Here is a 27059-nt window from a genome sequence, read left to right as displayed (position 1 = left end):
CTGGAGGTCATTCTTAACACCTTCTGCTTCCTTACCCACAAAACCCAGTGTAATTACCAAGGCCTGTTAATTCTACCTATTAAATATTTCTTGAATTATCTTCTTTCTTCACTGTCGCAATACTAGTCAAAATTGCCATTACCTCTTACCTAGACTACTGCAAGTTATTGGTGCGTTTTGAGCTTCATATAAATGTAATCATATATGTGTTCTTTTGTGTCTAGCTTCTTTTGCTCAACAGTTTCATTTCTTCTGTATAGATACCCAGTTATCCTGGCACCATTTACTGAAAAGACCATCCTTTCCTTACTGCTTTTGCAGTGCCTCCATCATATATCAAATGTCCATATACATGGTATATATTATTTCTATAGGACAGATTCCTAGAAGTAGAATTGTTAGGACAAAATAAAGATCATTTATTGATGCTTACTGTGAAATTACCCTAGAAAGGTTGTGCAAATTTATTTTTCAATTAATTTTTAATTATACAAATAATTAAAGAATATTTATTGTAAAAATTAACTTACTAGAAATAAAGTTAGTCTTCTTGACCATTACTCCAATTACTTTTCCTTCTTTTATATCCATAGTTGTACCTATTATTATCAGTTTCATGTATATGTTTCCAGATTATTTTTGTATGTACTTTTATATCTGTACATGAGTTCTACCTGTTAAGACAACCCAACAGTGGTCTATATCTGTGCCTTTGTTCCTTAACCTGAATTCAGTGTTAGTTCTTATCCTTTAAAAAAAGGTATTTGCTTTTTCAATGGGCAAAAGTATCAGTTTATTTCATTTTACATTTCTTTGATTTCTAGAGAGATTACACATTTTAAAAAATAATCTAATTATCCATATTCTAATAGAGTGTTTTCTTGTTGATTTGAGCATACTTTATTATGTTTTTAAAGATTTCATTTATTTATTTGAGAGAGGGAGGAGCACTTGTGGGGGGAGAGGCAGAGGGAGAGGGACAAGCAGACTTCCCACTGAGCAGGGAGCCTGACTTGGGGGCTTGATCCCAGGACCCCGGGATCATGACCTGAGCTGAAAGCAGACACTTAACCGACTGAACCACCCAGGCACCCCTGAAAGTACTTTTTATGTACTATGGAAATGAACACTTTATCATAGATGCTGCAGTTAGTTTATAGTTACCTTATTAGTTTATGTTGTTTTTCTGATATAAAGACACACAGTATTCTTTATTCTGCAAAATCTGTCAATGAGTTACTTTGTTGTTGTTTTTTCTTTGCTTTCATGCTTAGATAAACCTTCCCTACCCAGAAATTAGTTAAATATTTATACATTCTTCTTGACTTTTTAATAGTTCAGTTATAAGGAATTTTAGTTCATCTGGAATTTAATTTTCTGTTTGGATTGATATGAGGCTTTATTTCTACCCAAAAAACCAAAATGTATATTTTATCATTTCCAGAAATTTAAATGCTATTGTTTTGAAAATATAGCAAAGTATAAAGAATATATAAAAATAATTTTACCATGTAGATAACTTTGTTAGCAGTTTTTTATTTTTTTATTTTATTTTTTAAAAGATTTTATTTATTGATTTGACAGAGAGAGCACAAGCAGGGGGAGCTGCAGGCAGAGGGAGAGGGAGAAGCAGGCTCCCCGCTGAGCAGAGAGCCCAGCGTGGGGCTCGATCCCAGGACTCTGGGATCATGACCTGAGCCAAAGGCAGCCACTTAACCGACTGAGCCACCCAGGTGCCCTTGTTAGCAGTTTTTTAAAAAACTCAAGGTGATATTAATATGGTTAGATATTTGAGCAGTACAAAAATGATAAGATTAAAAAATGAAAGTCTTCCCCACCAGTTCTTTTTCCCAAATGGGAAAGAATTCTTGTTAAATAGGTTTGTTACTAGTAGTTATATTAATATAATTCTGAAACTACCTTTGTATATATTATAGGATGGAGCAAATGAGATGATATATTGATGTTTTAGAAACTAGGGTTGAAGTTCTGGGAGAAAGGAGTTAGAAACTTAGAATGGGGAAAAGATGAGAAAGAACTCTGTGATGTTGATTTTTGAATTAGCAGTTTCAGTTATTCAGATAGTAAATACACACACACATTTCCATTCTCTCTGAAATGGCCTACAAATAATTATACTATAACTAGTATTCCCAGTTCTTGGCTTCTAAATCCCAATCCCCACTAAAAAGAACCAGAGCTCATTGAAATGGCTCATCCAGGTCTAGGGTAGGAAAGTACAGAAATGATAAAATTGAAAAGTGAAAGCCTTTTCACTAGTCCTTTTTTTTCCCAAAAGAGCCTGGAATATGCCAGAAAGCAAGGACATGCTCAAAAACTAATGGGGACAGGCCAAAGATTAAGGATAGTTTGAACAAAAATATCAGTGACAAAATAGTAACTTAATAGAAGAATGGTAGTTAATACAAATAGATTGATAAAATTAGAAAAACCACTGTTTTGCAACCATACGATAATAATTCAGGCAAAGATTATTGATAGATGCTAAGATCATTGTGTGAAAAGTTTTGGAGGAACAGGATTTATATACATGGTTTGAAAGTATCACCCTAGGGACGCCTGGGTGGCTCAGTCGGTTAAGCGGCTGCCTTCGGCCCGGGTCATGATCCCAGGGTCCTGGGATCGAGTCCCACATCGGGCTCCTTGCTCAGCAGGGAGCCTGCTTCTCTCTCTCTCTCCCTCTGCTTGTGCTCTCTCTGTCAAATAAATAAAATCTTTAAAAAAAAAAAAAGAAAGTATCACCCTATAAGGGTACTTTTTACAGTAGAGAGGTCTGATGGGTACTGTCTTAAGTGATCAAATAAGGTTAATCACCAGTAATAGGACAAACTGTCATTATGTGTTTTCTGATGTAATTCGATGGGAGATATATAATCACCTAATGTAGTATTCTTGTCAAAAGTAGTTAACTTGAATCTAATATAAAGACAAATCCAGATAATGGGATATTCTACAGATAAATGGTTTGGGCTTTTAAATAAGCAGTAGGGGTGCCTCGGTGGATCAGTTGGTTAAGTGCCTGCCTTCTGCCCAGGTCACAATCCCAGGGTCCTGGGATCTAGCCCTGTTGGGCTCCCTGCTCAGCAGGGGCGTCTGCTTCTCCCTCTGCCCCATTCGTGCTCTCGCTCTTGCTCACTCTCTCAATAAATAATCTCTCCCAAATAAATCTCTCTCTCAATCACAATCTCTCTCAAATAAATAAAATCTTTTAAAAAATGTAAACAATAAAGGAGTTTTAAAAGACATTTGAGGAGGGACACTTGGGTTTCTCAGTCAGTTGAGCATCCGACTCTTGGGTTTCGGCTCAGGTCATAATCTCATGGGTCGTGGGGTCAAGCTGTCATGGGTCTCCCTGTCATTGGTCTCCCTGCTTGGTGGGGAGTCTGTTTGAAAGATTCTCTCCCTCTGCCCCACCCCTCATGCGTGCTCTCACTCTTTCTCTCTCTCTTTAAAATAAATAAATCTTAAAAAAAAGATAAAGACATTTGAAGACATTTGAATATGGAGTACATATTAGATATATCAATGTTAAATTCTTTGGGCATGATAATTGTCGTTTGTTGAGAGTATCTTTGTTCTTGGTGGACACATGCTGAAGTTTTGGGAATTGAAGTGCAGTTTACTTTCCAAATGGTATAATAAAAAGGAAATGCCCGTATGTGTGTGTGTGTACATATCTATATGTAAAATATACGTGTATGTATGCTTGTGTGTGTATATGAGAGCGAGAGTATCAGATGTGACAAAATGTTAATAATTGGTGACAGGTGAGGGGTATAGGTATATGAGCGTTCACTGTTCAGTTCATTCACTTTTTCTGTAGGTTTGAATATTTCAAAATAAAGTAAGGGGTCATACTTGTATTAACAATTTTAAATTGAGGTATAATTGACGTATAACATTATATTAGTTTCAGGTGTACAACACAATTATTCCATATGTGTATATATTGTAAAGTGATCACAGTAAGTCTAGTTAACATTTGTTACCTTACATAGTTACAAAAAATTTTTTTTTCTTGTGATGAGAACTTTTAAGATCTAGTCTCTTAGCAACTTTTAAATATGCAGTACAGGGGCACCTGGTTGGCTCAGTTAGTTAAGCGTCTGCCTTTGGTTCTGGTTCTCCTGGGATCAGGCCCTGAGTCGGACTCCCTACTCGGCAGGGAGCCTGCTTCTTCCTCTCCGTCTGCTGTTCCCCGTGCTTGTGCTCTCTCTCTCTGTCAAATAAGTAAATAAAATATTTAAAATAAATAAATAAATATGCAGTACAGCATTGTTAACTATAGTCACCATGCAGTATATTCCATCACCGTGCTTACTTTATAACTGGTAGTTTGGTACTTTTGACCTCCTTCACCCATTTTTCCCACCCCTTACCCCCTGCCTCTGGCAATCACCAGAGTCTATTGTCTGTATCTATGAGCTTGGTTTTTTGTTTTTGTTTTTAGATTCCGCATGTAAGTGAGATCATACGGTATTTGTCTTTATCTGTCTGACTTATTTCACTTAGCATAATGCCTTCAGGGTCCATCTATGTTGTCACAAATGGACCCCCATATTCTGGGTCATACTTCTAAATACTCTGCATTGTTATTTCACTTAACAATTCTCCTTTTCACGTTTTTTTTCTCTCCATATACTCATTCATTTTTTTTCTCTCTTTTTCTATGAAAGGAGAGAGTCTCCTTTCAGGCAGGTGACTATTTCTGTATTATACTGTTAAAGTTATTTGGCATTTATTAAATACTATGCTTTGTATTCGATACCACATGAAGTCCAAATTCCTAGCACATATACCTTTATGTTTTAAAGAGGTAGCTGAAACTTTGGACTATAAAAATAACTTTAACATGCTGGCTTTTTTTTTTCTTTCCTTGTAAAATTCATGGTGAGTTTCTTACCTTAACAGCCTTGCGTTTTGGTCCTTTATAATTTTAGTGTTGAGAATATTTGTGTGGAAATGATCTTCTTTACCATCTAAACACCTTTATTTTTCTTGAATGAATCTTCAGAAGTAGTACATCTTTGTCTTTTAAATATTTTTTTGTAATTGTCTTTTTGTGTTCTCAGTTTTCCATCTTTTCAACTGTGGGATCTGTGCAAATTCCATCAGCTTATCTATCACACAGTTGTCAATTATGTTTTAGTTTATTCATGTACCTCAGAATCAGCAAGTCCTTGAAGTAAGTGGGAAGACTGTGTGATCTGATAATTGGTAAAACATTTTGGAAAGTGCAGATTTAGCCAGTGTTAACTTATTATTGACATAATTTTGTTGGTGGTTATCTTGACTGATCAATGACTAAGTTTTGAATAAGTAACCAGAACACTATAAATAAAATAGTGTTTTGGAATATAAAGAGAATATAAAGTATATTCCTTTTACTTCTGCAGAATTGAGAAAATAATATGAAAATGATTTTTTAAGAAAGGATTTCTGTAATATTTTGTAGAAATTTTAGAGCATGTACAGTCCTCATTATTTGCAGATTCTGTATTTGTGAATTTGTCTACTTGTTAAAATTTATTTGTGGCTCCAAAGTCTGTACTCCGTGCTTTCATTCATTTGCATATATGTGCAGAGTTGGGGAAATCGAGTCCCTAGACCTGCACGTTCCCAGCTGAGATGGAACAAACTGACGCTGTCTTCTTTCAGCCCTCACACAGACTTGACTGGAAGATGGGAGACAGTAGAGGGCAGTGCAGTGTAGTGTGAAGTCTGGCTTTGGTACCAGTTGGATAGGATTTGAATCCCAAACTCTGGTACCTACTTTGGGGCAGCCTCAAGCAAGGCACGTAATACGTTTGAACCTCATTTTCTCTTTTGTACAATAAAAATGATAGAATCTACCAGAATGAATTGTGTTTAGGATATAGGATTATAATCTATATGAGATATATATGTTTGTGTACGTGTTTCTCTAGGGGCAGTGGGTCAGTATTTGCTAATTCAGTGTTTGCAGTGACTTTATAGAACATAACTACCACAAATAATGAAAATCAACTGCATATCTTTACTAAGTCATGTTTAGTAATTTTACTCTAATTCTGACACTTGTTCCTACCAAAATCTTATTAGGACTCTGAAGAGATCACGGAAACAGGTAACAGCAGTGTCAATAGTCTAAAAGTATATGCTTCCTTCAGTGCTGTTTCCTTTCTTTTCACTTGACAGCTGTTTGGAACTCTGGGTATTTTTTACCCAAATACTTCATACTACTCTGTTCGTTCCTTCTCTCATCTGTTATCCTCGTCAGTTTTAGAAGGATTATGCCAACAACTATTAAGTTACTGTCTTTCAGCTCCAAACACACCCTTCTCTGCTCTTGCTTTATAATGCTGTTCTAAGATTTTGCAAACCACATTTCTGCCTTGTCAGCTGCTCACTTTTAGGTTTCACATATACAGGGCGCTAGAGGGAGGCTGCAGGGAGGAGGAGGAAGAAGGGGCTTGCATGGACTTTCTCTTTGTCTCCTGTGGGCTCCTTGTCTCTCTGTTTTTGTGTTAGTGTGACCACCATCCTAGGGGAGTTCTTCACCCCAGCAACAGTGGTTTCTCTCTGAGGCAGCAGTTGAATCCAGTTTGTAGTTTTCCAGTACTTAAGAGTTGGCCTCATCAATGCCTTTCATAACACCGGCTGTATTTGGCTAGTCCGCTCTTCCTTTAAAGACACCCAAGTTCAACAGGACCCCCTCTTCCAAAATCAGAGATGTTGGCACCAGCCAAGCAGCACTCTTTCCTCAGGGATCTGAGTTTCAGTGGTGTAGAACCTTCCCTGCAAGCCTTGAGGTTTTAATAATTCCAGTCTTTTACCTTCGCTCCTCTGGTCCTATGGGTGGTAGCTTCTCCCTGCACTTGTTACCTCCCTTGTCTCTCATGTTCTTTCTTTATCTTTTTAGTTACCTACATACCAACATAGTTAATAAAGATATTGAATTCTGTTAAAATACATTGATTTCTTTCTGTAGCTGGGCCTTTTCTGGTACAAAGATTAAATAATAAATGGAGAGTGCAGAGAACAGTGTTTGGTGCAAGGTAATTGCTCAATGAAAAACATCTAATAGCTTAGTGGATATTATTATATAGACTAGCATACTTGAAAGAACTTGGGATTTTTATAGCCTTTTCTTTGCAAAATACTAAAATTTCCAGTTTACATAGCTCAAAAAACATAATCACATTAATATCGATATGCTCAAATATCACCTCTTAGTGAGGTCTAACTTAACTACCCTATTTAAATTGTAACCTCTTTCCTGTGCCCACTCGACTATCTCCTCATCTTATTACCTTATTTTTTCCATAGTACTAATTACTAATATACTCTTTATTTGCCTATTGACTGTCCTCTCCCCACAATTTAAGTGCCATGAGGGCAGAGAGATTTTGTATATTCTTTACATTGTCAGCATCTGGAACAGTGTCTGACATAAAAGGCACTCAGTAAGTATTGAAAGAATGAATTAATTTTAGCAGATAACTCTTGAGCACACTTTAATAGATTTGTATACTGCGTATACAGATTTTTGTGGAGTGCTGTGTTTGTGTTTCTACAGCTCTGACCAATGTCTGTAGGTGGTTGATTAACATTAACTGTGATTTGGATTGTTTAGTTTTTATATTTTGTTATGGTTGCATGTCCTTATGCACTGGACAGTTAGGGTCTTATCTCTTGTCTTGGTGGTAGGAGGAATACCTTTGAGTTCTCAACCTTTTCGTTCAAATCATCCAAATCAGTAGAATCAATCTCAGTGATTATCAAAGTGATTGAATTCTTCTCTTTCTCTTTTAGATTCTTTCTGTATTTATCCTTTTTTTTTTTTTCCTTTGGCCTTCCCATTTTGATTAACTAACACCTCTCTGGTACTAAAGAAGTCATCTATATTTTCTGTGCTGGTGTTTCAATTTCCAGCTGACAATTTTATTAAAATATATTTCTCATTATGGAAATATTAGTCTTAGAAAATATAGAAATGTAGGAAGAAAATAAAGATTTAAAAATTACTCATATTCTCACCACCCGAGAAATAAACTGTTAAAACAAGGGTAATATAAGAGGATATAGTTTTTCTTTTAGAACATGAAACCAGTTCAGGAAACTCAGATAAGTTATGTTTCCCTGTAGTAATGTGGCCACACTCTATTCATGATTCATGAGAACAAAAACATTGAAGGGTGCCTGGGTGGCTCGTCGGTTAAGTGTCTGCCTTTGGCTCTGGTCGTGATCCCAGGGTCCTGGGATCCAGCCCCACATCGGGCTCTCTGCTTGGCAGGGAGCCTGCTTCTCCCTTTCCCTCTGCCACTCCCCCTGCTTGTGCTCTCTCTCTCTCTGTCAAATAAGTAAATGAAATCGTTAAGAAAAGAGAAAAAGAAAAAACATAGATTTTTAGGTGATCATGATTGATCTTTGAAAACTTTATCAATAGAAGTTATATCTTCTTTAAATCAATATTCATTATTCCATTTGTTTAGTTATTTCATTAAATCTTTATGTGAAGAATTTTCGTGCTTTTAGGTAGTAGATAGATGAAGCTATTTCTTTTTTAACATTTTATATTTGTTCAAAGGATATTTTCACACATTTGCCAATATTTATTTCAGTTTTGATTTTCAGAGTTCTCTAGAACCAGATCCTGAAGAGTAATCAAGTCATTTTCAAGCAATTATATAAAAGGCACTATATATATATATTTTTTAAGATTTTATTTATTTATTTGACACAGAGAGACACACAGGGAGAGAGGGAACACAAGCAGGGGGAGTGGGAGAGGGAGAAGCAGGCTTCCTGCTGAGCAGAGAGCCCCATGTGGGGCTCGATCCCAGGACCTTGGATTATGACCTGAGCTGAAGGCAGACGCTTAACGACTGAGCCACCCAGGCGCCCCGGCATTATATTTTCTAATGTAACTTTTATTTATTACTTAGAGTAACCAAATGGTACTGTTGTTGGTTTAATCATTATATCCAGAGGACTAGAATAATGGAGTTTGTCACTATAAAGTACTTTAGAGATTATCTAGTGTTAATTATTTTTTCCCCTTTATGTCATCCATTTACATGACATATCTTAAAAATCTCCAAGGACATCAGTAGAAGCATGCAGAAGCAGGATGACTTTTAACCCCACTTGGTCTCTTACCAAGGCTCATATTTTATAGTGTTCCTCTTCAAGGACAGTTCCTCGGGTCTTTTTCCTCCCAAAGTGTTACATTAAAATGGTGAGAGAATAGCTTATCTTTCACTGGCTTATTTCCTCTGACTCAGGGGAGGGTGAGTTCTAATTATTGTTGGCTCAACTGTAGTCTCTTTCTTTGAGAGACAGACTTGATACCATGTTTCACTAGTTATGACAGTTTTTACTTTTTAACATCTCTGAAATTGGGATATGTCTTTTATCCATAGATGTTTTAGTATTGTTGGCCGAGGGGCAGTTGTGATATATCTGTCATTGCCTGTGCATTGTGAACTTAGTTGTATCCTTAGTGTCATATAGTTTCAGCCCCTTGATGTTTCAATCAATAAACTATTTAAGTACCTTTTGAAGAAAGAATGTGAGACCTGGTTGTTACCTAAAAATCTTTTAGCACCTTGGTTAAGATCAAGAAAATACGTTTCAAAGAAACTCTTGGTGACGGTCGTAGAGAAGCAGTCTTTTACCAAAGCTTTTAATGGCCAGAGAATGGTATCCTGTGGAAAAACACAGACATTAGGTAACTCTGAGTGAAAAAGTGATTCAGAAGAGTCAAACTTTTAAGTATTTAACCTCTTATTTGTGCACAAGGAGAATAGATATACAGTAACAATCCTTGTCTAAATGTGTCCAGCAATACTGGTCTAAACAATCCTTGTCTAAATGTGTCCAAATGAGCTCTTTAAAAAGGTATAACATGGGGCTGAGTGGCTCGGTCCGTTAAGTGTCTGCCTTTGGCCCAGGTCATGATCCTGGGGTCCTGGGATGGAGCTGTGCATCAGGCTCCCTGCTCAGTGCGGAGTCTGCTTCTCCCTCTCCTTCTTCCCCTCCCCCCCCCCCAGCTTGTGCTCTCGCTCATTCTCTCTCTATTTCAAATAAATAAAATCTTAAAAAAAATAAATAATATATAACATAAGAATTCAAAATGATAAAACCTTGTAGTTTAATTGGCATTTTTCCTTCCTGAGTGGAACATAAAATGATGCATTTTTTAAAAAAATTTTATTTATTTGACACAGAGAGAGAGAGAGAGAGAGCACTAGCAGGGGGAGCGGCAGGTAGAGGGAGAGGGAGAAACAGGCTCCCCGCTGAGCAGATACCTGCCGTGGGTCTCCATCCCAGGACCCTGGGATCATGACCGAAGCCAGAGGCAGACTTTTAACCAACTGAGCCACCCAGGTGCCCCAATAGTAGTGCATCCCAGAGTTGACAAAATGTGGTAGATCAGAATATTCTTCTGGAGTGGTAGCAATGACCAGTATAAAGTTATCTTTTTATCCAAAACATATTTTCTGAACCCTAAACATGAGAGTTACTTAATTACTTAATTAGTAATTAGTATTACTTTTTACTTTTGTTTTTTCTTAAGGAAGTAAAACAACAGTCTACTTAGGAAAATTCTGTATACAGCCTGATACCTGCTTTGTTTATTCTTTTCATCATTTCCAAGGTTAGATAATAGGTCCCTAAGAAATCTCCCATACGCTGATATTTTTTAGTACTTTACTGCTTCTATAAAAATAAGTTCATTTAAAAAATTCAAACAATACAAAAAATACAGAAAAAGTCAAAAGTACCTGAAATTCCACTATTCTCAGGGGTGATGATGTCTTTCCAGATACTTCTCATGCAGCTTTTCATGTGTGAAAGTAGATTTGTGGTTTTTGTAAAATTACATACTTCTTGTGTGTAGTAAGTTGCCTTTTATTCCATTCAGTGTTGTGTTACAGCTACTGTTCCATCTTAAATATTAATTGATTAGTTATTGATTTTAATGGCTGTATCATTTTCCATTGTAGAAATGTGCTGATTATTTAAGCAGGTTCCTGCTAATGGATATTTAGGTTCATTCAGGCTTTGATGAATAATTTTGTGTATGCATATTTTTAATTTTGTATAATTATCTCATGATAAAATTTTTTTTAAAGATTTTTTATTTATTTTAGAGAGAGAGAGAGAGCACAAGCAGGGGGAGGGGCAAAGGGAGAGGGAGAATCTCAAGTAGACGCCACACTGTGCACGGAGCTGATGCAGGGCTTAAATCTCACAACCCTGAGATCATGACCTGAGCTGAAACCAAGAATCAGAGACTTAACTGACTGCACCACCTAGATGCCTCTTCTTATGATAAATTCTTAAAAGTGGAATTTGGACATTAATTTATTTATTGAAACTTTTACTAGATTTTAAGAGTTTGGTATTTTTTCTTTTTTTAAGGTATTAGATGCAGTTTTGCTGAAACGATGATAACATAAAATATTGAAATGTCTTTTAAAAACCTAATTAGTATTTTTAAGATCTGATTCTTAACTTTTTAACAAATGGTCTTGGCTCCTACAGTGTATTTGGAAGCCTTTCATTTATAATAAATGGAAATGAGAAGTTATTCACCAAAGAAAGAAAATGGAAAAGTTAAAGTACTAAGTGCAAAGAAAAATAACTGATGGAAGTATAGGAAAACTGGAAAGGGTAATGATTCAGATAAAGAAAGGCCTTTGGAAACAAACCTGGATTTGAATCCTGATTCTGTCTCTTACTACATGACCTTGGGGAAGCTTTTTAACCTCTCCAAGTTTGTATATCCTCTTTTAAGGATAATAATATATCATGCAGTTGTTGTGAGGATTAAATAATAGTAATAATTATATCTAATATTACTGAATCCTTACTGTCTATGGCAAGCATTTTATTAAATATTTATATGTATTTTTTTCACTCGGCTAATAATATCTTAATTCTCACAAACTTGTGAGATGTTAATATGTCTTATTATGAGGAAACTAAAAGATTTTGTAAGTTGCCCCAGGCAACACAGTTATTAAGTGGTAGAACTACAGTTTGAACCTTAACAGTCTGACCCGGTAGAGCCTGCAATTTGAAACACTATTCTATGTGCATATAAAGCACTTACCACAGTGCATAACATTTATTAGTTAATATATATATGTTTAGGCTATCTTTTAAGAATAAGTATGTCAAGAGAATGAGAAGAGAAGCCACTGATTGGGAGAAAATATTTGCCAAAACATATCTGATAAAGGACAGTTACTCAAAATATATGAAGAATTCTTAAAACACAGCAATTAGAAAATCAACAATTTCATTAAAAAAATGAGCTAAATATCTGGACAGTTACCAAAGAAGATATATAGGTGTCCAGTAAGCACATGAAAAGATGCTTGACATCATATGTTATTAGAAAATGGCAAATTAAAAGAGGAGATACCACTATACACCTATTAGAATGACAAAAAAATTCATACTGACAATACGAAATGCATGTGAGGATGTGGAACAACAGGAACTCTCATTCATTGCTGGTGGGATTACAAAATGGCATAGCAGTTTGGAAGACAGTTTGGCAGTTTCTTACAAAACTAAACATACTTTTACCATATGATCTAGTAATTGTGTTCCTTGGTATTTACCCAGAGAAGTTGAAAACTTAAATCTATACAAAAACCCACACATGGTTGTTTATAGCAGCTTTATTCAGAATTTCTAAAACTTGGAAATAACCAAGATGCCTTCAGTAGATGAATGGATAAACTGTGGCACATCTATCCACTTCAATCCCAAAAAGAAATGAACTATCAAACCATGATAAGACATGGAGGAAGCTTAAATGCATGTTACTAAGTGAAAGAAGCCAATCTGGAAAGGCTGTATACTGTATGATTCCAATTATATGAGTTCTGGAAAAGCTAAACTATGGATGCAGTAACAAGGTTAGTGGTTGCTAGGGTTTAGGAAAAAGGGAGGGATGAATAGGCTGAGCATAGAGAATATTTAGGGCAGTGAAACTCTTCTGTATGATATAATGGTAGATACATGTCATACATTTGTCAAAACCCGTAGAGTAAACTCCAAGAGTAAATCCTAATGAAAACCATGGTCTTTGGGGATGATGTGTCATTATAGATTCATCAGTTGTAGCAGGCATACTACTAAGGTACAGAATGTTGATAGTGGGAGAGGCTGTGCATTGTCAGGGGCTGGGACCGTATGAGAACACTGTACTTTCTGCTCAGCTTTGTTGTGAACCTGAAACTACTCTAAAAAAATAAAGTTTATTTAAAAAAATGGAAAATAAAATTTTAAAAATCAAGTATGCATTGTGTGACACTTGTGATGCTTTCATTTTTAGGCCCAGAATAAAGAGACCAATGTTTTAGCTGCTGCAAAGGTGATTGACACGAAATCTGAAGAAGAACTTGAAGATTACATGGTTGAGATTGATATATTAGCGTCTTGTGATCACCCAAATATAGTCAAACTTCTGGATGCCTTCTATTATGAGAACAATCTTTGGGTAACTATTTTCTGTTGATCTGTAAGAGCCAAAATGAGTTAATTGTCTGAAAGAGGTTTATTAAGTTGTGAAAACCTGCTACTTCTTCTGTTTAATTACTTATGTTACTTGAATTTATCTGATGAGAGGGTCATTAACAACATAATTATCCTTAGCTTCAACAGATGTTCCGATGTGTATTTCCAGTTTTACAGTATTTCATGATTGACATTGGACCCAAATGGAAGAACTTGGTTAAGAATATTAAATTTCCTAAATTATGAAATTAAATGGTCTTGTTTGTAATTTAAATTTAGGCATTTACTTAAAAATTTTTTTGGAAATTTCTTTTGTTTTCTTAGAAATTGTTTATAATTTCTTACCCTAAACTCTTTGTAAATCATGTAATAAAGTATAGAATACTTACTAGAAATGTTAAATATTTATCTTCTATATTATCAGACTCACCTTTGGTACATGATAGAGTGGCTAAGTCTGCATGTATAAATTTTGTTCATTTGTAGAAAATATTAGGCACAAATACATATAGAGATAAAATCATATTTATTATAATTGGTCAGTCACTTGCTCTCTGCTGACACTAATTTAACCAAGACGCCTTCCTGAAATGGGAGTTTTTGTTTTTCTCCTTGAAGAAAAGTGTTATGATGGAAGTGTTAGGAGAGAAGAGTAGGTAGTGTAGTGCAAGTAATACTTTGGAAATTGAAAGCCCTATATTTTTTGATCCTGGTGCTGCTAGGTAGGAGCTTGAATAAGTCAGTTAACCTCTGAGTCTGTTTACTCATCTATAAGATGAGTGATCTACCTTCCAAATTATTTTTCAAATGATATAACGAATTTGAAAATAATTTGTAATTGGCAAGCACCTATAAAAAATAGAGTATATACAAAGGGGAAAAAAGCAGCAAGCTATATAATTTGACAAGTAATTTTTAATAATTATTTTTGTGTGGTGTCCTCTAATATAGTTGTTCAGGGGTCTAGTAGAGTGTTCTCAGAGATTATAATGAAAGTGAACTCCTGGACAGTAAACAGGTAAGATCTTTACTTGAAATTGTTGCAAAATAAAAGGTTGGACATCTGTGAGGGACAGGCTAGTGAGAGATGTAGAATTAATTATCTATAATTAATACTTCAAGGAATTATATATATAAAATTACAGCTGTGATGGGGTAAGATGGAAAAGTACATGGTGGTTTGTCCCAGGGAGATCCGGGAAGGCATCCATCAGAATGTGATAATTGAGCTAGGATCTGAAGCTTTTGTGTGTGGGGTATGTGTGTTTTAACTAAAAGAAGTCTAAGTATTTTGAGGATTTATTCCTATTAATAAAGTTAAAAAACAGATTTGGTCACTTAAATCATAGTAGTTACATTAAATAAAAATGAGTGTCATCTTTCGGTGGTGATGAAATGGATATATGATACTGTCCTCAATAAAAATTGTGTACCTAGTAATTTTAGAGAAGCAGGGACACTAAAAATGGTGATTAAAAAATGCACATATGTCTACAATGTGTTCTCTTTGTGCTTTCTCAAAATGTGTATCATTAAGACTCTTAACTCTTTTGACAGAAAATCTTTATGGCGTAAGGATATCAGCATAATATTGTTTCCATAGCCTAGTGATTCCTTTAGCTTTTTTGCTAAATTGAAGAAAAAATACTCAAACTCAGTGTCATGTTAGACACATGCTTTTTTTGTTTGCTTGCAGATCCTCATTGAATTTTGTGCAGGTGGAGCAGTGGATGCTGTGATGCTTGGTAAACGTGTTTTTGTTCTTTATGTTTGTATCTTAAATTATACTTAATCAAAGGATTTCAAACATTTAACCTTATATATATATCTTGAATAGGTATCTTGGGTGAAGCTCAATAAATTAAGAAATCAGCCTAATTACATTTTATATTCTTAGATAATTGTAACAAAATTCTAAAATGAAATGTTGAATATAACATGTGAAGAGGGCGCCTGGGTGGCTCAGTTGGTTAAGTGACTGCCTTCGGCTCAGGTCATGATCCTGGAGTCCTGGGATCGAGTCCCACATTGGGATCCCTGCTCAGCAGGGAGTCTGCTTCTCCCTTTGACCCTCCCCCCTCTCATGCTGTCTATCTCATTCTCTCTCTCAAATAAATAAATAAAAATCTTAAAAAAAATAATAATACGTGAAGAAAGTAATCTTTGTCGATATTTAGTTCTTCTAAAATAATTCACTAAATGTGATCTTTGACATTGATGGTAAAGGTATACATCTTGCTGATGTGTTTTCACAGTATAACAATGCAGATTTGTTTACTCTTTTCCTTATAGAACTCGAGAGACCATTAACTGAGTCCCAAATACAAGTAGTTTGTAAACAGACTCTAGAGGCCTTGAACTACTTGCATGATAATAAAATAATCCACAGAGATCTAAAGGCTGGCAACATTCTTTTTACCTTAGATGGAGATATTAAGTTGGGTAAGTTTCTTCCCTTAAGTAAAACATGTGAATTTGTGCTGAGATTTTCCCCTGTATGTACGTGACTTAATATTGTTTTGTTATGACTCAGATGTGTCAAACATGGAGAAATTACTCCATGTTAATTTTTTAAATACTGCCTTGGATAAATAATTCATTAACTCCCAGAATTCCTAAGTAGAGGCAACTAATATAAAGACACTTTAAAAAGAAGGTAAGAAAGGATGGATTTCAAAAAGACAAGCTTTAGAAAGACCGGTTAATTCTTTTTACTCCTAAATTTTTGTATATAGACTTAATACTTGTAATACATTTAGAATGAGATAATACATAAAAAAGCTAACTTAGTTTTATCTTCATTTCCAAAACTCATGTCTAGTGCTTTTCTTTTCCCATGTTTAGTTTTATACTCCATTTTATAAATATGGTATCTGGCTAAACTAACAAAGTAGGCCTGAAAAGGATGTCTAAAATAAGTATAAAGGACTAGAATTTTTAATTTTGTTTTTTACACTGAGGAAATAAATGATAACTTCATAAGGAGCAAATAGATATAGATTTTAGATGGAAAACTGATTAATTTCCAATGTACACATACAAATGGAAGATACAGTCCTCTTTAAGTGTATCCAAGACAAGAATTTTTAAAAAAAATTTGGTGATGAAGTCTAAATTTGTCGGGACACCTGGGTGGCTCAGTCGGTTAAGCGTCTGATCCCAGGGTCATGATCCCAGGGTCCTGGGATCGAGTCCCACATCGGGCTCCTTGCTCTTCGGGGAGCCTGCTTCTCCCTCTGCCTGCCACTTCCCCTGCTTGTGCTCTCTCTCTGACAAATAAATGAATAAAATCTTAAATAAATAAATTTTTGTAATTTGGAAGGATGAAAAGATAAAATATATTCACAGGCCATCTTGTGATACCATTGATCATAATCATTTCACTTTTTTCATGACATCTAAATAGGTATAATTGGGATGCCTGGGTGGCTCAGTCAGTTAAGTGTCTGCCTTCAGCTCAGGTCATGATCCCAGGGTCCTGGGATAGAGTCCCTCATTGGGCTCCTTGCTCAGCAGGGAGCCTGCTTCTCCCTCTGCCTGCCGCTCCGCCTGCTTGTGCTCTCTCTCTCTGACAAATAAATAAATAAAACCTTTAAAAAAAATAAACAGGTATAATTTGATATACTAAATTTTAACCTTTTTGTTGTGAAATAATATAGATATAGAAAACCACACAAGTAATTGTGTAGCTTAGTGATTTCGTAGCTTTGTAGATGATAGCTTTGTAACTACCACCTAGGTCAAGAAATAGAACTAGCGGCTCTTCCATGTGTCCCATCTTAATCACTGTCCCTCTCTTCTCCACAGGTAACCTTTATCCTGACCTTTATAGTGATCACTTCTTTGAGTTTTTTTTTTCCTTGCGTTTCTTTATGTCTCTATCATCCAGTGTTCATCTCTTGACTTTACAGTTTAGACTTTCCCATATTTAAAACCTGATTTTTCTTCTAAGTCTCTTAATTTATAGGTTCCCCCCCCATTTCTTTCTTTTCTTTACGTTTTATTTATGGCATGCATTTTCATGGGGGCCAAAATTGGTTCTTAGGGGGCAAAAAAGATCTTAGATATTACAGTGTTTAATAATCCTCCAAAGGCCCACAGTACACAAACAGATAGTATATCTGTGGTGTTAAAATTTCACGGGGGACAGGAGGATTAGGAAAAAATGTCTAAAGAGGCTCGGTAGGAGAATGATGATGAAAAAAACGTTGAGAAGCACTGAACTATGAGACCTGGGTGTTGGACCTGTAGAGTTTCCCTCAACCTGCATTTTGCCAATTGCATACTCATGATCATTTTATTTCCTTCATATTTGCAGATAAATGCAAAGGCCTCATCAGTCTCAAATTTGATTCTTTGGCCAGACTATATTTAGGTGGTTTTGTGTCCTTTCACTGGGGAGACACATGTCTGCCTTTTCCTTTTTCTTTTTTTTTTTTTTTCTTTACAGCTCTTGATGCTTAATGCCTAGATCTGTTCTTTGGTTTGAGTTGCAAAATGAATTCTATCACTTTGTTTTCATTTATTTTTTTGATTATAATTTTGATATAATTATTTGCCAATTATTTCATTATTTTTATTTATCATTGTAGAATTAGGAATAATTATATAAGATGACACCTCCCTTCAACTGTTTGGTTACTCAGGAGTATAGTTCAAATGGACAAGAGAGGAAAAATGCTTGATTCCTTCTTTTTATTTATGTAGCTTTAAAGACCATGAATTGGTTCTCTCTCATCCTCAGTTGGTAACCGGTATTTTAAAAATATTATTAATTCATGAATTTAATTTAATTTTATAGATATGAAATCTATAATTTTTATCCTTATTAAAGCTCACATTATACCATCTTTGATCAATGGGAGCCTCTTCAAGTTGGTATGTTAATCCTTTTGACATGACTTTAGTAACCTTTGATAGCTTCTTTGTTACTATATATTAGGTTGCGGTGTTTCAGGCTTATCTTATATATTTCCTACCTCCAACCTGTAATTTAGCCATTTCTTTAAGAAGCCCTAGTTTCTTTTAGTAGGATATGGTATTTCAAGACTACATCTGAATTTAGAAGTGATTAACAGTTTCTGGATTGGCCATCATTCTAGGCCTTTCCAGAGGACAGAGCTAGGTTCTCATGAGTTCCTATGTATTTCCTAATCAAATTCAGGATGTTTGTTTTTGTTTTTGTTTTTAACCTAACCTCTTTGGTATTACATGTGTATCTCCTTCTATCCTGAGAGTCCTGGTTCTCAAGGACATTGATGATAGATTTAGAACATCCCATAATTACTTACTTTAGTTCCCTTTTCTATATTTAATGCTCACCACTAGTCCTTATGTTGCTATCTCTTTGGTCATGTTGGTTGTCTGAAGTTTATTCTCTGGTAGATAACTCTGGAGGGCCTCTCTGAGTTCTTATCTAATGATAACAGTTCTACCCATATTTATACTTTGAAGGTCAGTTTTGCTGGATAGAAAATCCTTGGCTAACATTTCTTTCCTTGAGTATCTGAAATACGTTACTCTGTTTTCTTCTGTTATAAAGTGTTGTTGTTGAAAAGTCTGATGATAATCTGATTTTCTTTCTCTTTGAAGTCATGTGCTCATTTGCCTAGATGCCAAAGAATTTTTTTTCTTCAAGTACCAATAATTTGACTAGACTTTTCTCTAATATGTTCTTATAATATTCAAGGCTTTTTTTTTTTTTTTTTTCCAGGAAGGTTTTCTGGAATTACAGGTTTGAGTATTTGTTCTGTTCCCTTGCATTGACTATCATTTTTAGGGACTTTTTTGTTTGTTGGCTTTTCCAGTCATCAATATTTAAAAACTTTCTCCCAGATTCTTTTTATCTTTCTTCATTTAAAAAAAATTGTGGTGAAATATACTTAAAGTTTACTGTTTCAGCTATTTTTAAGTGTACAGTTCTGTAGCATTAAGTATATTCCCATCATTATGCAACCATCACCACTATCCATCTCTAGAACTTTTTTCATCTTTCCCAATTGACACTCTGTACCCATTAAACACTAACTCCCAATTCCTCCCTCCCCCCAGCTCCTGGCAACTACCATTCTACTTTCTGTCTCTATGAATTTGACTACTCTAGGTACCTCATGTAAGTGGAATCATACAATATTTGTCTTTTTATGACTGGCTTATTTTAGTTAGCATAATGTCTTCAAGGTTCAACCATGTTGTATTTATGTAGCTTTAAAGACCATGAATGGTCTTTTAAAGGCTGAACAATGTTCTGTTACTTACATGTACACACATTTTGTTTATCCATTCATCCATTGATGGACACTTTACCTTCTACTTTTTGGCTCTTGTGAATAATGCTGCTATGAACATGGGTATACAAATACCTGTTTGACTCCCTGCTTTCAGTTCTTTTGGATGTTCTGGAAATGGAATTGCTGGATCATGTGGTAATTCTGTATTTAATTTTTTGAGGAACTACCATTTTCCATAGTAGTTGTACCATTTTACATTCCCATCAGCAATGCACAAGGGTTCCAATTTCTCCACATCCTTGTCAACACTTGTCATTTTCTGTATTTTTGATGATAGCCATCTTAATGAATGTAAAGTGGTAATGGGTGTGAATTTGTTGTTTATTTGCTCTTGCATTTCTCCTAGTTTAGTCTTTGTTTCTAAAATGATTTTTTCTAATTTTTCTTGAGTTCTGTTACCTCATAATTGAGGTTTTGTAATTCTGATGTATGTTACTCTTTTATGTTTTATATCATTTTTTAAACTCTGGTAGCTCATTTAAAAATAGTACATTATCATTTTGATCCATTCTGGTGCACATTTTTCTATAAATGTATTTAGAATCTTCAATATAGGAACATACTTTTGTGTAAAATAGTGCATACCTTTAAGTCAATTATTGAAGATTTAGGAATGCCAAAATAGTCTTGACTCGGTTGACAGTTGCAATTTTTGTTTTATTAATTTGTAAATACTTAGAGAACCTTCTATTTCTGTGATACCCTGTTACATGTACACAGCTGTAAAGAACCATACTATCCTCAAGAACTATTCAATATACTACAGTAACAAAATTTTTATGATGATTTTATCAGGTCATATTGTTGCAAATGGAAATAAATGTGTAAAATGCTATTTAAACAGACCAACATATACATGCTGCATCATTATATGTAGAACTACAAAGCACATAGCAACCTTAATTTTCCCCTTTGCACAGCAATTAATTAATGGTGCCTTTTTGTCCATCTTTAGTTTACCTTGGGTGCTTAGAGAGATAAGAATGTAGACAAGGGACAGTTGTTGTTTAGGCCTGTTTCTGGACCTCCTTCCCCAGTCATATTCTGAGGGGAGAGAGTTGAAAAGAGCATTAATAGGCTCTAGAAAAACACTAGAATAAGTACTGAGCTGAATTTACCTGAGTACGGAACCTCTTCTGCAGCAATTTAAATTGTTTCAAGTCCTTCCTCCCAAAAACATAAGAGAAGCTTTTAAGTTGAGGAGGTTGGGGGTCGGTGGGGAGGGATAGTGGTGAAGAGTCCTGAATAAATCTATTTACACTGTATCTTCCACAAATATATCTTCCAAGTTTAGTATGTTTTATTTGCTTACTCATTTATGAATTTCATTATAAAACATTACTGAAATATGTAATAAAGGACTTTGTACACCACATTAGGAAGCTTAAAATTCATTCCACAGACAATAGGTAGCTACCACTATCTTTTAAGTGGGAGAATTATGTGGTCCAAAAAAAACCCCCACCATATAATAGACACAAATAATTAGAATACCGTCAGGATTTTATGAGCTTTAAGAGTTCTACCAACAAAAGAGCACAAAGGTTAAAATTATAGATACGGCTACTAATAGTAGCTACCATTTATTGAGTATATATTCTGTGCCACTTCTTGCGGTTTGAGCACCAAATATTGGATTTTTGATATTTATTCATTTTGAGAATTACGGCATGTCCAACATGAAACCTAAAAGTTATGTATAAATGGTATGAGGTAATTATGCAGCAAGAGCAAATTTGTGTTGCTATTAATTGTTCTCTAAGCTCTAAGCTGAAAAGGTGGGGTTGACAAGTGATAAAGCTATAATGTTGTTGTTCTCTATAATTTAAATCAGAAAATATGGTTTTTTTCTTTGTAATATAATTTTATGAAGAAATTAGCAAGACATATGCTGTCATAAAGGCTACTTTGTAATTTCTGCTTTTCACACTATAGAAAAAAATGTTTATGTCTATCAATTTAATTATAGCATGTACCACTAGTTGGCATTTGTTTTGAAGTGGGTAGACTGGTCTATTTTAAAGTTACTATTTTTTTTTTTATCAATTCTGAAGAATTCATGATCTGAATATGTATAAAGATGGTAGTATTAAGTGTATTAATGATAGGATATTTTCTTTGGCAGTTTTTTTGGAGGGGGGGTTGTGGTAGAAGGAGTGTGTTCAAAATTAGGATGGTAGAGAAGTTACTCTCTCTGTTTTGTTTACGCTTTAATAAGAGTGGCCTTGTTAAAGACTTGAAATGCTTTTCCCTATGTTAAATACAGTGAACTTTGCTAAAAAACTATTAATACTTTTGTATGATTGCTTATTTCAAGCGGATTTTGGAGTATCAGCTAAAAACACAAGGACAATTCAAAGAAGAGATTCCTTTATTGGCACACCATATTGGTATGTATTCAGCTTTTTATGGATTTATAGTATTATGTCAGAAGCTCTTATCACCTATTACGCATTAATTTTGTCCACATAATTGATTATACTGTCTTTAATGTGGCTTGCAATCGTTAAATTCTTAAGTTAAACATCTTAAGTTTTAATTCTCTGTCTTCATAGGATGGCTCCTGAAGTAGTCATGTGTGAAACATCTAAGGACAGACCCTATGACTACAAAGCTGATGTTTGGTCCCTGGGTATCACTTTAATAGAAATGGCTGAGATAGAACCACCTCATCATGAATTAAACCCAATGCGAGTGCTGCTAAAAATAGCAAAATCAGAGCCCCCTACATTAGCACAGCCATCAAAATGGTAAAATATTCTAAATGAAGCCTTTTACGAAGCAAAACTTGATGTTTTATTCTCCCAGCTTTTCAAGGGTATTTAAATTTAGTTACATGGTACAAAGACTGTATGAGTAGAAAACTGATTTTTGGTAATTTTTTTTTAAGACTTAAGGACCATACAAACTCTTATAACTAACTTTTCCCATAAATTTGAAAGTATCAGTGATTTGAGGTCTACAGGAAACAACTGTATATAATACAGTATTTTCTGTACTGTAAGAAAGTGAGGTATATATGTGATTGATTTATATTTGTGGAATTTAATAGAAGAGTTTCTGTGATTTTTCGCATACTTGTGAATATATGACTATGTCTCTCAATGTCTAAAACTATGACTCTACATACATATATATTTAATTATGTGTTTACAGATGATATCTTAATATTCATCTTATTATTATGAAATCTTAGTAGTCTCATTAACTAGTTTTCTTATGTTGAATAGTATTAACATACATAATAAAACACAACCATAACTTATCAGAGTTTTGTTTGATTTTTAATAACAGGAAATAAAATAGAAATGTCATTGTTAAAATTTTATTTTGAAGGTCTTCAAATTTTAAGGACTTTCTAAAGAAATGCTTGGAAAAGAATGTGGATTCCAGGTGGAGTACATCTCAGCTACTGCAGGTAAGAGAAGAGTAATATGACGACAGTGATCATGTAATTGTTTTAACATCTCATTAAGAAGAATACAATTTCAGTGTATTCTCTTTTCACTTGAGTTTTCCTGTGGAAACTCAGAATACATTGTAGTAGTAAGCATTTGCTTTACAAACATACGTGCTGCCGTTACCAAAAGGCATTTAGCTTGTAAGGCATTCCTTTTGTGCTTTTTCGATTCAGTTTAATTGTGTTCTTTTTATTCTGTTAATTATTTCCACTTAGTTAGTTATTTCCAGTTTGTCTCTCCAGTTACTAGATAGCAAGCCCCTTGGGGGCAGGGGTCATGAGCTAATTAATTTTTTTTTATATCTCTTACAGTGAGGATAAATATTCAGTAAATACTGCTGACTTTTTTTTGAAAAATGGTGTTAAAGTGATTGGATAATTTTGTTTTATAGCAGGACCTATTTGTAATATCTGAAAGAGAAATTTGTTAAATAATATTACAGGTAGACAAACAGAATGACAAATCTTGAGGCAGTTACCTGTTAGATTGAGTTACTTTGTAACTCCTGCATTGTAGTATTTTAGGTTGATCTGTTTATCACAGGAGAAAAAAGAAAAAATTGCCTTGCTCTGTGCAAGAGGTACATCCCTAGGACACACTTTCTCTTATTATTTTATTACCCCCCCTTAGAAGATCTTAGTCTGTGGCAGTGCTGCTGAGTGTACAAAAATGAATAAAATGGCTTCTTACTCTTAAGAATATTAGAACCTTGTCAAAACAGTTATTTGCAGACACTTTTTTGTTTTTTTAAAGATTTTATTTATTTGAGAGAGAGAGCATGAGCAGGGGGGAGAGGGAGAGGGAGAAGCAGGCCCCCCCGCTCAGCGGGGAGCCCGATGCAGGACTCGATCTCAGGACCCTGGGATCATGACCTGAGCTGAAGGCAGATGCTTAACCGACTGAGCCACCCAGGTGCCCTTATTTGCAGACACTTTTAACAGAACTCTAAAGCTTTGTATAATTCTTTTATTGAGGCTTTATCCAGGATTTATATATATTGTTGTTACTTTTTAAGAACTAAAACTGTGTCAATTTGAAACTTGCTTTAAAATTTAATTTAGATTATGAAATTTCAAACATACAGAAAAGTACATGTACCTACTACCCAGAAATGTGTTACCATTTTTGACATATTTCCTTCAGATTCTTAAAAAGTACATAGTTGCAGGCAGCCCTATTCCTGCTCAGTCCCCTTCTCCTCCTTCCTTGCCCAGATGTAACATTATTTGAAGTTGTTTATATTTTTGTTACCCACGTGTTTATATTTTTACCACATAATAACGTGTGTATTATGTGTTTGAAATTTTATAAGCAAGCATTTCAGCTGATATTAAGTATGCTCTTCTTAATGATCAAACAGCATCCCTTTGTTACGGTTGATTCCAACAAACCAATTCGAGAGCTGATTGCAGAGGCAAAGGCTGAAGTAACAGAAGAAGTTGAAGATGGCAAAGAGGAAGATGATGATGAAGAAACAGAAAATTCTTTGGTCAGTATTTAGAAAGGAAATGTTTAGAGTCAGGTTTTGAGGTGGAATTGCACCTGTGTCTAAAGATTAATTGGGAGGTAGCAGTATAAAATATTTAATTTTAAGGGTGAAGATTAACAAGTTTGCCCTTTGCTGTCCATTTTTGTTGTATTTATTTGAAGATTTGTCAGTTCTTTAAATTATTTTTATAACCTCATCAAATTTTAATTAAGATACTAAATCATTATATATTATTTAAATCATGTATTTATCTAGATACAAAATATATATTGTTTTGATCCCCATCTTGAAGTTATGTTTTAACACTAAAATTGTATAAAATCTTTTTTAGCCAATACCTGCAAGTAAGCGTGCCTCGTCTGACCTCAGTATTGCCAGCTCTGAAGAAGATAAACTTTCACAGAATGCTTGTATTTTGGAATCTGTCTCAGAAAAAACAGAACGTAATGCTTCTGAAGATAAATTTAACAACAAAGTTCTTAATGAAAAACTCATCACTGATGAACCTGAAAAAGCTGCAGAGGATATTAATGAACATATTAATGATGTTCACTTAGAAGCTATGGCTGAACCTCATAATAGAACAACAGTAATTGAGGAAAATGGGAGAGAGGAGAAGAGACCCAAGCTTGAAAATTTGCCTGACACAGAAGACCAAGAAACAGTGGACATTAATTCAGTCAGTGAAGGAAAAGAGAATAACATAATGATGACTTTAGAAACAGATATTGAACAGATTCTGAAACCTGTGGAAGAAGGGGATCAGGAAAAGAAACAGATATTTGAAAATAAGATTATGAAATCTGAAGAAATTAAAGACACTCTTCAAACAATGGATTTAGTTTCTCAAGAGACTGGAGAAAAAGAGGCAGACATTCAGCCAGTTGAAAATGAAGTTGCGCTTCCAAAGGAAGACACCCAAGAGAAATTGGGAAAAGATGACAAAATTCTAGAAGATGTGATCAGTGATACAAGCCATTTGATAGGAACAAATGAGGCAGGAGATGTTGCTCAGAAGGCAGTTGAAAACAATGCTGAGGATGCTCAGAGTAATGATGGGAAAGAAGTGGTTGAAGTAGACCAGAAATTAGTAAGTAAGCCCACAGAGGGTCCTGAGGCTGGTGGTACTGAGGAAGTTCCTATTAAAGACGTAGTAGAAACTAATGAGATAGATCAGAAATCTGTGGAAGGTAAAGATGAGGAACAATTAATCAACAGTTTGGAGAACATAGTGAAGACCAATGAGGAATCTGGGACAAACGAAGGTGAGGAAATTACTGAGTCCAGTAGCACTGAAGAAAGAGAGGTTAGACGTGTAGTAACTCATCCTGACCAGAAGGCCTTAGGAAGTGAAACTCGGGATGCTCAAGAAGCCCCTGCTCAGATAGATACAGAGCAAAAAGCAATCCCATGTGAAGTGCCAATTAAAACAGAACCTCAAGTGACTCCCTCTTCACAGCCCAGTGAACCTCAGCCTGTTCCAATACCCAGTATTAATATCAACTCTGAAGATGCAGAAAATAAAGGGGAAATAGGTGTTTTATCAAGAACTGAAACCATGCTGCTTCCAGAATCCGAGAATCAAAAGGAAAATGATACTGATTCAGGCACTGGTTCCACTGCTGATAATAGCAGCATTGACTTGAATTTATCCATTTCTAGCTTCTTAAGCAAAACTAAAGACAGTGGATCAATATCTTTGCAAGTAAGTATATGTGGGTCCTTGTTTGGGTTTTTCATCGTTTTGGCAATTTACAGTATATGTGAAACAGATATTTTGAAAATAAAACAGCACTAAATCAGTGTAGTACTAACCCTATAAAATTCTTAAGGCCTATGAAGGCAATCAACTATAAAGAATCAAGGAGAGAGGTGCTGGATATAATCTTTCAATTTTTTGGTAATACCTATTTATTTTTGCCAACTTGATGTAAACAGTGGAAGTTACTTGGTTTGTTTGCGTTCTCTTATTGCACATATTTAGATATATTTTAGGAAGAATCCATAATATATGAAAGAATTGAGGAATTGAAAGAATGATCTCTTTTTAAGCACATTTAGAGTATAAATGGTCCTTGATTTACCAGTGGCCCATACATTGTTGCCTCCTCAGCCATAGTTAATACTGCCGTGAGAACCACTGTGGGAGAACAAACAAAAAATCAAAAACTAGAACACAGAACACTTGGAGCCTTTAGAGCCATTCTCAAACCTGAATGCACTGAAGAGTTACCAGGGGTCTACATGATCAGGGGTATAAACGAGACTTAATGGTGC

General features: G+C 34.9%; 1 protein-coding gene across 3 annotated transcripts in view; it reads left to right on the top strand.

Annotated features, from left to right (window-relative positions):
- The window catches only part of SLK (STE20 like kinase), a 59731-nt gene that overhangs the window by 7307 nt on the left and 25365 nt on the right, over nt 1-27059 (top strand). For 2 of the 3 annotated variants that reach the window (XM_036111074.2, XM_036111075.2), the window contains exons 2-9: nt 13361-13525; nt 15239-15287; nt 15835-15984; nt 22150-22222; nt 22388-22582; nt 23169-23250; nt 24654-24782; nt 25114-26487. In XM_036111074.2, the coding sequence (XP_035966967.1) occupies nt 13361-13525; nt 15239-15287; nt 15835-15984; nt 22150-22222; nt 22388-22582; nt 23169-23250; nt 24654-24782; nt 25114-26487 (2217 nt within the window). Of the gene's footprint in view, nt 1-13360; nt 13526-15238; nt 15288-15834; nt 15985-19593; nt 19655-22149; nt 22223-22387; nt 22583-23168; nt 23251-24653; nt 24783-25113; nt 26488-27059 lie in introns of those variants that run through there. The other variant, XM_078077146.1, reaches the window with a different exon arrangement.

This window comes from Halichoerus grypus, chromosome 7, assembly GCF_964656455.1.
Source record: "Halichoerus grypus chromosome 7, mHalGry1.hap1.1, whole genome shotgun sequence".
Lineage (NCBI taxonomy): Eukaryota > Metazoa > Chordata > Mammalia > Carnivora > Phocidae > Halichoerus > Halichoerus grypus.
Note: the sequence above shows the minus strand (reverse complement) of the source record. Positions and strands in the feature narration are given on the sequence as shown.